The sequence below is a fragment of the Crocuta crocuta genome, unplaced genomic scaffold (genome assembly GCF_008692635.1).
Source record: "Crocuta crocuta isolate KB4526 unplaced genomic scaffold, BGI_CrCroc_1.0 scaffold184, whole genome shotgun sequence".
Lineage (NCBI taxonomy): Eukaryota > Metazoa > Chordata > Mammalia > Carnivora > Hyaenidae > Crocuta > Crocuta crocuta.
The window spans coordinates 1004447-1017330 of NW_027530006.1; the positions used below are offsets into that span (position 1 = coordinate 1004447).

The 12884-nt window shown below is 45.6% G+C and overlaps 1 protein-coding gene across 2 annotated transcripts in view; it reads right to left on the bottom strand.

The window, feature by feature from the left end:
- Positions 1-2753: 2753 nt before the first annotated feature.
- Positions 2754-12884, bottom strand: part of LMCD1 (LIM and cysteine rich domains 1) — a 58438-nt gene continuing 48307 nt past the window's right edge. For both annotated transcript variants that reach the window (XM_077763716.1, XM_077763715.1), the window contains 2 exons: positions 4129-4344; positions 2754-3422 (listed from right to left, as the gene is read on the bottom strand). In XM_077763716.1, coding sequence (XP_077619842.1) covers positions 3264-3422; positions 4129-4344 — 375 coding nt within the window. In that variant the 3' untranslated portion in view covers positions 2754-3263. The remainder of the gene's footprint in view (positions 3423-4128; positions 4345-12884) is intronic.

Consider the following 12884-nt stretch of genomic DNA (forward strand, 5'->3'; position numbering starts at 1 on the left):
CAACAGTGAATCCTCCAAGAGCCTGAGGATGTTTGTCCTTGCATTTAGTTGCTAGGTGCTGTAATAAGGATTGGAGAACCAAAGAGAGTGGAAGAAGTTCATAGAGGAAGCCTTTCAGGAACTAGTAATTATAGCACAATAGCATCAATGATTGCAGAAAGCCTAGATACTCAGGGCACACAGATGAACCTAAAACATCCCAGAGGGGAGGGTGAGGCCAGGGAAGGCTTCTAGAGTCGCAGTGATGGGAACAGTGGCTCCTTTTTGCTGAATGGGGAGTTAACTTTGTAGCCTTTTAAAGCCTACCTCCTTCCAGTTCTGCTACAGAATGCCGACCACCTCTGGTGGTCCCATGGAACAGGCAGCGATTAAGCACAGTGTGGGGAACTCCCAGAAGAGGGAATAGCCTGAGCGATGGCACAGAGGTAGGGAAAGCAAGAAGCAAGGACCTGCAAGCTATTCACCTGGCCTCTGAACGGGGAGCAGGAAGCCAAGGTACTTTGGGGCCGGGAAAATAAGAAGCTTGCTTGTAAGGCTAAGTTTTGATTTTCTTCTAGGTATGCAACAGAGAGCCTCTTGATTGTTTTAAAAGAGGCCTGTGTTTCTGGGAAGTTCATGTGGGCAGTGTGTGGAGAGGGTGAGTTCCGGTAGGGAGACTCACTAGGAGACTATTGTCAGTCTGGGCTGCAGTCATTCAAGGAGAAATATGGCTTTGGGGATGGAGGGAAAGCCATGACAGTGACCCATCTGACAGGAAAGGAGTGTCAGAGAGGATTCAGGTGTTCCAATGCCACGCATGAGGTGTCTTTAGTAGACATGGGGAAGGCAAGAGCATGCTCTGGGTGGTATCTGGTGGGGTCTATTGGGTGACATCACTCCTGCCCACAATGATGTGAACAAAGAAATTAGGACAAAGTCAGTCAGGCATCATGCTGGGGTTTCAACAAAGGAGAGAACATGTATCCAATAATCTCTCTATCCAATCATCACTACCCTTGCTTAAAACTCTTCGAAGGTTCCCCATTGCTCTTAGGATAGAGGCGGGTCTTTACTGTTGCCCACAAAATTGGTGCACCTCTTATGTCTCACATCTCTGTATGCACCACACTAGTCTTCTTTAAGTCCCACTCATGGGCCATGGTCACCACTGTATCTCCAACACTAGTATATAGATATTGAATAAACTGATGCTACTTCAGCCATAGGAACTTTGCACATGCCATCCATGTATTTATCCTTAACCATCTTCCTTTCCCTCTTTGGCTGCTCAGAATTTACTTACCCTTTAGATCTCAGTTCAAGTGTCACTTTTCCAGGAGCACCTCTCCTGACTAGGTCCAAACTCTTTTATATTCTTTATAGAGACATGTTCCTCCCCTTTTTATAATTTTACATTGACTTGTGGGACTATTTGCCTAAGGCCATATCCCCCACAGATTACAAAATCCAGGAGGCGGGGGTATTGTTCTTTCTGTGAACACTCTATCTCCTATACTCAGCTTGAATAATGGTACTCTGTAATGCCCAGTGGATATTTGCAGAATGAATGAATGAGTGAGTGAATGAAAGAGTGAATTTTCCAATGGTGCCTTCCAGTGGGAAGGGATTGAGAAGCACGTTATGCTTGAGTAGCACCTTATAGGACCAATAGAATTTCAACAGATGGCGTTGGTTTTCAAGTAACCAGCACAAAACTGGGAGAAGCACAGAAGCGAACTTGATCAAAGGCAGTAGGTGAATGTCTAAGAGAAACAGGGAAATGAAAATCAAGAGAAATGAAGGGTTCCAAGCCCAAAAAGACAATGAAGCCAAGTTTTGGAAGGATTCAAATGTCAGGGTGAGGACTTGGTTCTTAACTTGGAGACACCAGGGAGCCAGGCAGGGCGGATGAGGAAGAAAACACACCCAAAGCTTCTCTCTGGGGAGACAGACACGACAGGGAAGGTGGCTGGAGAGCAGAGCTGGAAACAGAAAACCACCTCCGGAGGCAATTGCAATAGCTTTGGTCAAACTTGCAAGGTCAGGGTATTGTAGGTAAGAGATAAGCAGAGTAAAATTTGGGTGGAGAAATGAAAGAAACTTGGCAACAGATGGGAAATTTGAGAAAGGAGGAAAGCTATGGGCGACCGGGCTGTGAGCTCTTCAGACTCATGTCGTTTTTTGTCTTGGTTTCCCCAGTAGAAAAAGAGATTCCTTTTCTTAGATATTGTGTAAAGGAAACTAATCTGGGAGCTGCAAATGCTCAGAGAGGCCATAAAAAGAGAGAAAAATCTGGCCCAAAGACCTATTCTATTTGGCTCATTCCCTGTTGAGCTGGCAATGTGTAGAAGCAGACAGATTTCTCATAAACATCCTGTATTTCTTCAAGACTGCCCACACTGGTCACCATGTCCCATGGGGCACCCATTGGCTGAGCTCAGGTGGCCCTGTGGGGCTGCTCCCAACACTCCACCTGGTCTTCCTCTGAGGATTTCACTCATTACCTGTGAGGGCAGCTGATCAGCTCCTGGAGACTGCTTTTTGATGTACCATGAACCACGGCAATTCCATCACTGACCTGGGGGTTCCTGGAACTGGGGTACAGGGGTTCTGCCTTGAGAACCTAGGCTCACAAAGAAATCTGACGAGACACAGTTGATGAGGAAGCACACCAGCACTTCCGCGCCTTCTGCCACAACCAGCACTCAGCATCAAGGGGCTAAATGGATGCCGTGAAATCACCACTGGTGTAAATAAATAGAGGAGGGCAAAGATGGACTTCATAAGACTTTTATTGATAAGATCATCATGCCAAAAATGAGTTTTTTATTTAAAACTCAAATTCCATTTGAAAAGAAGGCCACAAATGGTTGTTGGAATATCAGCCAGCTCCTGGAGGAGCCCCCATGTTCATGAGAAAGCACGCACATCCTACAGCTACATGATCTGATCACTCCGAACTGCATTTTGGGAAGCTCCTAGAGATCCCCTTGCAGGATGCCAGTTGTGCCTGTAGTTGGTAGGTGAGAAACAACAACAACAACAACAAAATAACCCCATCTAAGACCTCTCAGAACATGCTGGCTTTGAAACTACTGACCCTCAAGGATCTACCACCCAACCTAGAATATGTGTGTGTGTATATATATATATATTCCCGCTGAAAAAAATCACTGTTTTCGTTGCTTGCTGGCTGTCACATCAGACCCTTAGGATGATGTGAGCACACATGGCTCTCCTCCTTGGTGGGATCCTGTGGATTCTGGCTGCAGACGGGCAGCCCTTCAGGACCGTTTGGACTTGCTACAAGTCGGGCACAGAAGCTGGCCCTTGGTGATGATGTACGCCCGGCCGCTCAGCTGCTGCTCACAGCCCTCACAGACAAAGTGCTTTCGGTGCCAGGCCAGGTCTTCCACACGCTGGTAGTCCTCCGAGAATATGATCTGGGGAGGGGAGCAGAGGACAGGCACAGGTCAGGTTCTGTCCCTCTTAGAGATGGGTGTTGAGGACAAGGTGTAGAATGTGGGTCCCCCTCCTGCATTCTTGTCTTGACTTCAAATGCATCAGTGGGGGAATCTGACATAAACCTCAGGCAGTGAGTACAATATTTGGGACAGGTCATAATTATATCTTGTCTTCTTAGATGGAAAAAAAAAATTCTCTGCTATCGTCAGGTTATACTTATCTAGCAGCTGCAATACTCTGACGCACATCCAAAGCCCAGCTTTTTTCTACGATGGGATTGCATATCCCAGTGAAGGCAGCCCAACAATAGCTAAGTGGCCTATGGCCAGGCTTCACCAGCAAGGTCACACAGAGTCACTTGGGCTTTGAATAAAATGACACTTTTTTTTAAGTTCATTTATTTATTTTGAGACAGACAAAGAGAGTGTCCATGCATGCAAGTGGGGGAGGGGGAGAGAGAGGGAGATAAAGAATCCCAAGCAGATTCTGCACTGTCAGTGCAGAGCCCAGCATGGGGCTCAAACCCACAAACCGTGAGATCATGATCTGAGCTGAAACCAAGAGTTAGGTGCTTAACTGACTGAGCCACCCAGGCACCCTACACACTTTGGAATAGGTATATATATGTTGAGGAATCCCTGAGGCTCAGAAAAAATTCAGAAAGAGCAGAACAGCTCTTCTCACCTCATCGCAGCCAGAGCACCGGGGCCGCACGCTCTCGCAGTAATGGCGGCCACACCAGGGGGCACCGTCCTTCCAGAAGTAGATGAGGTCCACCAGTGGCTCGGAGCACTTGACACACACAAAGCAGGTGGGGTGCCACTGCTTGCTGTAGCCTGCCCTGTCTGAGTAGACCACAGGGCTGTCCGCAGGGGCCACTCCCTTGCAGAGCTCACAGACCTAGAAGAGGAGACAGCAAGGATACAAGATTGTCAGGAGAGCATAGTGACATGGGTTCGAGCTTCAGCTTGTCTTCTTTTTTTTTTTTTTAATGTTTTTAATGTTTATTTTTGAGAGAGAAAGAGAGAGCGAGCAGACAGGGAAGGGGCAGAGAGAGGGAGACACAGAATCCAAAGCAATCTCTAGGCTCTGAGTGGTCAGCACAGAGCCTGATGCAGGGCTCGAACCCACAAACCACGAGATCACAACCTGAGCTCAAGTCGGACACTTAACCAACTGAGCCACCCAGGTGCCCCTTTGCCTGTCTCTTTACTTCCTGGTGACTCTCCAGCAAGTTACCTCTCTGTTCCTCAGTTTTCTCATCCTCAAACCTACCTCATAGGTTGCTGTGGGGACTAAAGAAGATAGTTGTTTAGCTCAGTGAGTTCCAAACTTTTTATCCTCAGGACCCTCTATATTCTTACAAATTATTAAGAACCTCAAAGAATTTTTGTTCATATGGGTAATAGCTGTTGAGATTTACTAGAAGAAAAATTAAAACTGAATAAAAACTTGAGTAACTATTTGTTGATTGATTTAAAAATAATAAACCAACATGTTAATATAAATATTTGTAATTAAAATAACTCCAGGGGTGCTTGGGAAACAAGTGCTAGTTTCTCAAAAGTCAATGTGGAATCTGAACCATATCACTTAACCTTTCATCCTGGTTCCATTAAAACCCACTGGACCACTTTGCACTTTGAATGGATCTCTTACCCATGTGTATTTATTTATTTTGTATTTTAGTTTTTTAAATGTTTATTTTTTGAGAGACCCAGTGCGGGAGGGCAGAGAGAGAAGGAGAGATAGAATCCCAACCAGGCTCCAAGCTGTCAGTGCAGAGCCCAACAGGGGGCTCAATCCCATGAACCATGAAATCATGACCTGAGCTGAAGTGGGATGGTTAACTGACTGAGCTACCCAGGTGCCCTGTATAATTATCTTTCAATGAACTTTACATTTTTAGAACAGTTCTAGATTTACAGAAAATTTATGAAGATAGTACAGAGAGTTCTCATTTACCCCACACCTAATTTCCTCCGTTCTTAACATCTTAGATTAATGTGATATACTTGCCACAATTAACCAATATTGATATGCTATTATTAACTGAAGTCCCAACTTTATTCAGATGTTCTTAGATTTTCCTAATGTCCTTTTTCTATTCTGATCCTACACCATATTTAGTCCTTATGTCTCCTTAGGCTCCTCTTGGCTGTGACTTCTCAGACTTCCTTTGTTTTTGATGATTTTGACAGTTTGGAGGAGTACTCTCAGGTGTACTTCAACTGGGATTTATCTGATGTTATTGTCATGATTACATTGGGAGGAAAACCACAGAGGTTAATTGTCATTCTCCAGACATACTTCCCAGAGTATGTATGTAATCCATCAAATCTTTTGAGTCATTTTGGGGTTATTTCCAGCTTCTCAAAATTCCAATGGTGATGATGATGATAATGATGATGATGATGATGATGGTGGTGGTGATGATGATGACTATAATTCTAAAGACAGGTCTACATCCAGCATTATGCTCAGGACTTTGCACTCCTTACAGAAGCCCTGAGGAGACACTTCCCCTTCTAGATTTGGCTCCCTTTTAAGGAAATCATTATTTCCCTCCAGACCTGGCAAAAATGAGTTTCAGAGAGATTCAGTGGTTGTTCATTAATGTACAGCTGATAGGAGGCAGAGCTGGGCTGTGAACATGGGCCAAGCCTGATTCCAAAGCCAAGGTTCTTTCTACTATACGGTGTCCAGGTATCTGTAAACTGCAGCCATGCCAAACCCCAATGTTACCTGTACTCGTAAGACCCACCAGCTAAGAATGGATTTTACGTTTAAGCTCCAGTCCAGTGAAATGTTTTTCCTTTTTCTCATTAGTAGACCTGCATTAGGGACTGAGTTGTGTGCCCCCCACCAATTCATGTTAAAGTCCTAACTATCAATGTGACTGTATTTGGCTACAAGGCCCTTAAACAGGTAATTAAGGTTAAATGGGGTCATAAGGATGGGGCCCTTGTCAGATAGGACCGGTGTCCTTATAAGACTAGGGCCCAATCAACCTCTCTTCCACCCTGAGTGTGCATAGAGGAAAGGTCCTGTGAAGACACAGTGAGAAGGCAGCTATGTACAAGCCAGAAAGAGGGGCTTCATCAGAAGCCCACCACAGCAGCACTTTGATCTTGGACTTACAGCCTCCAGAATTATGAGATAATACATTTCCCTTTTTTAAGCCACCCAGTCTGTGGTGTTCTGTGGCGGTCTGAGCTGACCAATATTACCAGTATTACAAAAACCTGTGCTTAATTATATTATTAGATTTTGAATTTCAGAAATGGAAAACTTTGTGGAAATTTCGTTTTCCCTCTTGTTACATAAAGTACCTACATGATACCATCAGTTTTGGCTCTTGCCCTACAACACCTAAAATATTTACCACTTGGCCTCCATGGAAAATGTTTGCAGACCCTGGCTTTAGATGAGAACTCTAAGATTACTAAGCACCAATTATGTGTCAGCCAAACCAGAAATTCTGCCGTACAAACATGAGTAGGCATAAATTAAGAGCCTAGACACTAGGCATTCTTAAGGAATATACTTTAATTACATTCTTAATATATATTCTTGTGTATGAAGAAAAAATAAAAGTTATGATGATGAAAAATAGGGAAAGGAAACCAAACCACAAAGAATGCCCATGTACTGACAGGGGCCCCTAAGCACAGTAGTTGTTGAGTGAATGTCTACATAAAATATATGTTTGGCTAATTGATCCGGACAGCTTGACAGTGTTCCTTAGAATGTGCTGGACTTGTTTCAGGTATGCCCACAAGAATGAACGATGCGAGTCCTTCACCACAATGAAAACCCTGTTCCTCTGAACATGACTGAGTCCCAGCTTCCATGGAACTCATCAGAGGTTCTAAACCAAAAACAAGTGATGAATCATCATTCACTTATTTTCACCATCCCTTCAGCACAGCCGGGACATGTAAACTATTTGGCAAGCACTGTGTGAGTACCAAGTGAGTTTTCTGTCTGCCTGGCTTTCTAAATTTCATGGGGCAAAATTTCCAGCCTCTTTCCTTCCGCGAAGAAGGGGCTTTGTGTCAATCCACCCACCACCTTAGTTGGGTCTCACTGTGGTATATTAGTGCGGCTTCCAACTCCAGATTTCCAGCTGTTGCTTAACATGGAAGCCCGGAAAGGGAAAGAGATATAAATGCGCGTGGAAGAGGATGGGGAGCAGGGGAAGGCACCCACAACCCACAAAAGGAAATGGAGGGATGGGAGGTCAGAGGGGCAGTCTGTGTGGCTGTGAGCCTAGGTTATGGTTGAGATCTCTGGAGATAACAGGGAGCCATTACTGGTTCTTGAGGCTGGGAGCGCTGTGTTTGGTTTGCAATGGAAGGAGAGAATTCTAGCGGCAGCACAGAGAGGGAAGGAAGAGAGAGTCATGTCTGCAGAGCTTGGTCCCTACCTTCCCCCACCACACCTGAAAAGTTCTGTCTCAAGCACCTCCCTCAGTGGGGAGTGCCCTTCTCTCATTGTTCCCCCAGCATCCCTGGCTCGTGGCCTCATTACGACCAGTAGCCAGCCTTTGTAAAGCAAACAGTGTCACTGCCATTTTACGAAAACAAGATGTCTGGATAATGAGCCCTGTCAGCATGTGTCAGGAACAGATTTCCTCCTTTGGCCTCTGAGCTATTTTCTGTGTTCCTTTCTCTGTCTGACAGTGTCCTGGATAGTAGATCTGACAGTGTGCTGGCTCTGTCAGCCTGGTGGCCCCTCAGCCACCAGGGGCAGGCTGGCAACCAAGAGCCAGAACGCCTAGCCTGCTTGGCTCCTGTGATCCTTGGCCTGCCTTTCTCTGCACAGACTTAATCTCCTACCATCCTTGGTACTGACATTGGCAATTTCTAAAGTGCAGTGGGTAGTGGAGAGTGGGGCTGGCTGCGTGACCTTGGGCAAGTTACCTAACCTCTCTGTGCCGTAGTGTTTTCACCCATCAAGGAGGATACCAATAATATTAAAAATGTCATAGAGTTGTTGCATGGATTAAATTCAGTACTAGAGTTAATGGACTTTATAAGGGCTCAATAATAATTAGCTAACATCTCCTGTTATCCATACCCCAGCCCTCTTTATAGATGAGAGACTGATGGCTGGGAGGGGTTAAATCCGTTTCCCAAATGACAAAGACATATTGAAGGCAGGATGTGCTTTAGGTTTGGAGGCCTGGGGTTCCTTTTGGTAACTCCATGATCATGTAGATTGGTAGGAAGTGACTCCTTCCACCAATGACCTTTGTATTTTCCCATCTCCATTTTCTCCATCTGTGCACATCCAGAGAGTAGAGTTATGTGAGTTGCATTGTCCATTACTACCTCAGACTCGGCTACAGTCATTCTCCTCTCCCAAACTGCCCACTGTAAGACTGTGGTTCTCAGACTGGAGTTGCCCCAGCACCCCCCAGAGAGCTTCTTAAAACAGACTGTTGTGCCCTACACCCAGACTGTCTGATCCAGACAGGTCTGGGATGCGGTGCAGGAATCTGCAAGCTCTGGGGTCCCCTAACTAGGGGACCCACTTTGAGAACCACTGCCATATGGTGTGTAAAAATGACCTTAAACATAAGCTCAGCAAAAATGATATCATCAGCTCAGTTCGGTTACAGCAAAAGCCAGTTTGAATTCCTGGGGTGCTTAAATTCTAGACAATTTTTAAGAAAGCCTAGGGTGGTCATTGTCAGGCTACTTCCCCTGTGAAGGAGACAGTGTGGCCAAGTACAAGTCCCTTGGGACTATGTTAAAAAGCATAGAGAAGAGCACTTATTATTAGCATATTGGTTGGTTCTTATTCATACTCTCAACCATCTAAAATCAGAACTTGCTCATGAAAAATCTTTCTAACATGTGCCACAGAACTTAGTTTGCAGTTTCACCCTGGGAGGAGGTGGGGTGCCCCAAGTCTTTCATAGGTAGAAAAGATATGAAGCATGTCTTTATGCCCCTGAAGTTTTGCCCTGTCCCTGTTCAAATAGTGAGAGATTCATAATGAAAAGGGTTTAAATGAAAGGGTTTGAAAATTCTATACTTTGGGCTTTTGTAATCTGTAAAAAAAAAAAAAAGCCTGCTTTGAGAAAGGCTGAAGAAACATTTCACATTTGGCTGCCTCAGAAGCTAAGACTCTGCAGGGTTGGGGGTCCTTCAGTTGAGGTCTATGGAAATGATGGTGGTGAATTCTTGGACACTCCTCCAATCAATGGGGTATCTATGTCCCTTCCTTTGATTGTGGTCCCTCCTCAATAACTTGCTTCTACTGAACAGAATGTAGTGGGAGGGGTATTACAGATTCTCGAGGTAGGTCATAAAAGACAACACAGCTTTCAGTGGGATCTCTCTCTCTCAGTACGCACACCTTGGGAGCCCTGGGTGAATGGGAAAGAAATCCTGAGACCTCTATGCTAGGGCGACCTTGTGGAGAAACCGTACAGAGACCAAGCAAGAAGCCCAATCTGGGAGGGCCCAGATGTTGTGTCTTCCCAGTATTGAAGCCAGACCACTGAGCACCTGCAGGCTGCTCCAATGATGCCACATGGGAAGAGACAAGACACCCCCACTGAACCTTGCCCACACTGCTGATTTCTGAGCTAGATAGATGTTCTTTCTTTATGCCTCTCCACCATCGTGTGGTTTGATATGCAACATTAGGTGACAGGAACATCCAATGTGGGCATGCAGAAGTATTAAGACTTCTGAAATGGGACTAACCTAGACACAGAGTGTTTAAGGCAACAGTAGATTAGCAACAATGGCCAAAGGCTACGTGGCCAAAGAACTGTCTCTAAGGACTGAGCTGCGCTGGCCTTCAGAGCGGGAGCAGCAGACACGGAGAACCCTGTGCACCAGCAATAATCTCTCTGCTGGGGTTGCCAGAGGTTCTGTCCCAATAATTCTGTTCTTTTCTGGAAGGCTCTTATCCAAAGGCCTACTCAGTCTAAACCCAGAGTGCCTTGTGAAAATCTCACTATTACAATACAGTAAATATTAACACAAGGGCCTTGAATTCAGGTGCTGGGTTCTTTCCAACACAAATACTCAACAATTTATTTATAAACAGCATCTCCCCATCTCCTCTTATGGTGATTATTCGCCATCTTTGCTTTGCAGCCTCATGAATCCCAGAAGTTTTTTTTTTTTCTTCCCTTTTTCAGCCCAGTATCATTTCTGGTATCTTTAGACTCTTATGTTCTGTCATCTTCCTGAGACTCCTCACAGTACAGACTGGGCAGGCTGTGGTTAGGGTGAGGGGCTTTGGAATGAGATCTGTACCATTGCTTCCTCACTGATAAGCCCTGAAACAAGTCACCCACTTCTCTGAAGCCTCAGTTTCCTCATCTGTTACATATGACAGGCCCTGGCCCATGGGAGATGCCTTACACATGGCGGTCCCTGTTGTGGGCCCATCATTTCACCTCATGCTTTTTCTTGGGGCAGATGACTGAATGTGGGGCTCTCTGCCAAGCAAAGTAACAGGTTAGACTTTTCTCACTGAATCTCTCTCACTGGTTATCTGATGAAGGGGGATCATGGAGCCAGGAAGACTTCATACATGCTATTCTTGGAAGAGAGGCCATCAGCCTGGGGTGTTCTCAAATCCAGCTTTGACAAGTGTGTGGGCAAGGACTGGCTTCCCACCAAGGACACTGCAGAGTAGGAAAAAGCCTTCTATGTGGTCATCTTGTTGCAGCAGCCATGCATTGTGCCTCCAGCTGCAGAGGGGCTATGGAAAAAGGAGCTTCCGTTTCAGTCTGTGACTCCCTCTCTCTCTGACCCTCCCCTGCTCACGCTGTCTCTCTCTCTCTCTCCTAGAAATAAATAAATAAATCATTAAAAAAAAAAAAAGGAGCTTCTGTCATCTGTGGCCTTTGCAGGGTTTGGGGTAAGGCAGGCCTTCGTTACAGGTCTGCCTTAACCACTCACAAGCTGGATGACTAGCAAAAGAGGAAATTATATTTTGTAGGAGAATTCTTAGGATTCAGTAAAAAAGCCTATTGGAAGCCTTTGGCACAAGTGCCAGGCACAATCTAGGTAGTCAAGGAATGGCAGAGGGCATCATTATCATCATTATTCATTAACTTATATTGGCAAAATGAAATTGAATAAAACCAAAGCAATTCATAACAGGCTGAAAAAAAACATGTTTCACAATTGTTCTAGTTCTGGGGTGAGCAAACTACATCTGTGGGCCAAACCCAGCCCACCACTTATTTTTGCAAATAAAGTTTTATTGGCATACAGCCATGGTCGTCTGTTAGATGCTGTCTATGGCTACATTAGTGCTACAAGAATAGAGCAAGTAGTTGTGACAGAGACTGTGTGGCTTGCAAACCCTAAAATATTTAGTATCTGCCTTTTATAGAAAAAAGTTGCCAGCTTCTGTTTTAGTCAATGGAATATTATGCAGCTCAATCCAGGAAAAAAAAAACCACCAAAAAACTTGTGAAGTCTATGTGGCAACATGGAAATGTATTTATAGCCTAAAAAGTGGGATAAAGGGAATTTTCAGTGGAAAAAAATTCCTTTAATGTCATTAAAATATCTCCACTGTAAAGAAGGAGGGAGGCAGACACTGAGAAGCTTGGTAACCATGGTGATTTTTCCTGCTGCTTCCCTGGGCCTTTTACCCTCTGTCTTCCAGCTCAGACAGGGCTCAGGACGTCAGGACGCGGGGGTGGGGCAGTGGTTTCAAATTCTCAGAGAGGGGCTGGCAGGAAAGCCAGCCTGAGGAGCCCACAAGCCAAACATCTGCTGCACAAAGATTTGGAAGTCCCTTGCCCACAAATATGTCCCTTGTTGGGGCAGGAGTCTGGCTGGGCAGCCAGCTGCTGTAAGTTTCCATCGGAAAGGCAGGCCTTGGTGGGCGGGGTGCTGTGGGGAAGGGGCTGGGCGAGGGGCTCTAGGCAGGGATGATAAATTTCTAAAGGGTGGAGCTCACACTGAATGCTACATTCTGGCTTCCTTTCCCCTTTCTTCAGTTACAAGTTTGGGGTGTAGGGAAGGGAGGAAATTCCATGCCCAGGAAATCCGCATATTTCGTTTCTGAGAAAATACCAAGTAAGCATTCTAACTGCGGGGAAATGGTTTGGTGGGGCTGTTAACAATCAGAGCATTGAGGTCATTGACCTCGCAGCCCAGGCGCTCATAGGTTCCAGCCAGGTGGGAGAGGTGGGGAGCGGAGGGCCTGGAAAGTGGATATGGGGTTCTGCCATTCTATAGTGAATGTTCCAGGTTGCTGGAGTTGGCAGATCCCTGGCCATGGGGCTCTCTGAAGCCCCCCCAAACCCATGAGAACCCATGGCGGGTGGGATTGGGGTGCAATGGGCGAGTCCTTCCGTTGTTCTTGGCATGCATATAAGAGGCCCCCAGATTCTCCACTGAACTGGGTTGTGGGCGACTCCAAACTCTGCAGCTGGTCCAACAAATGTA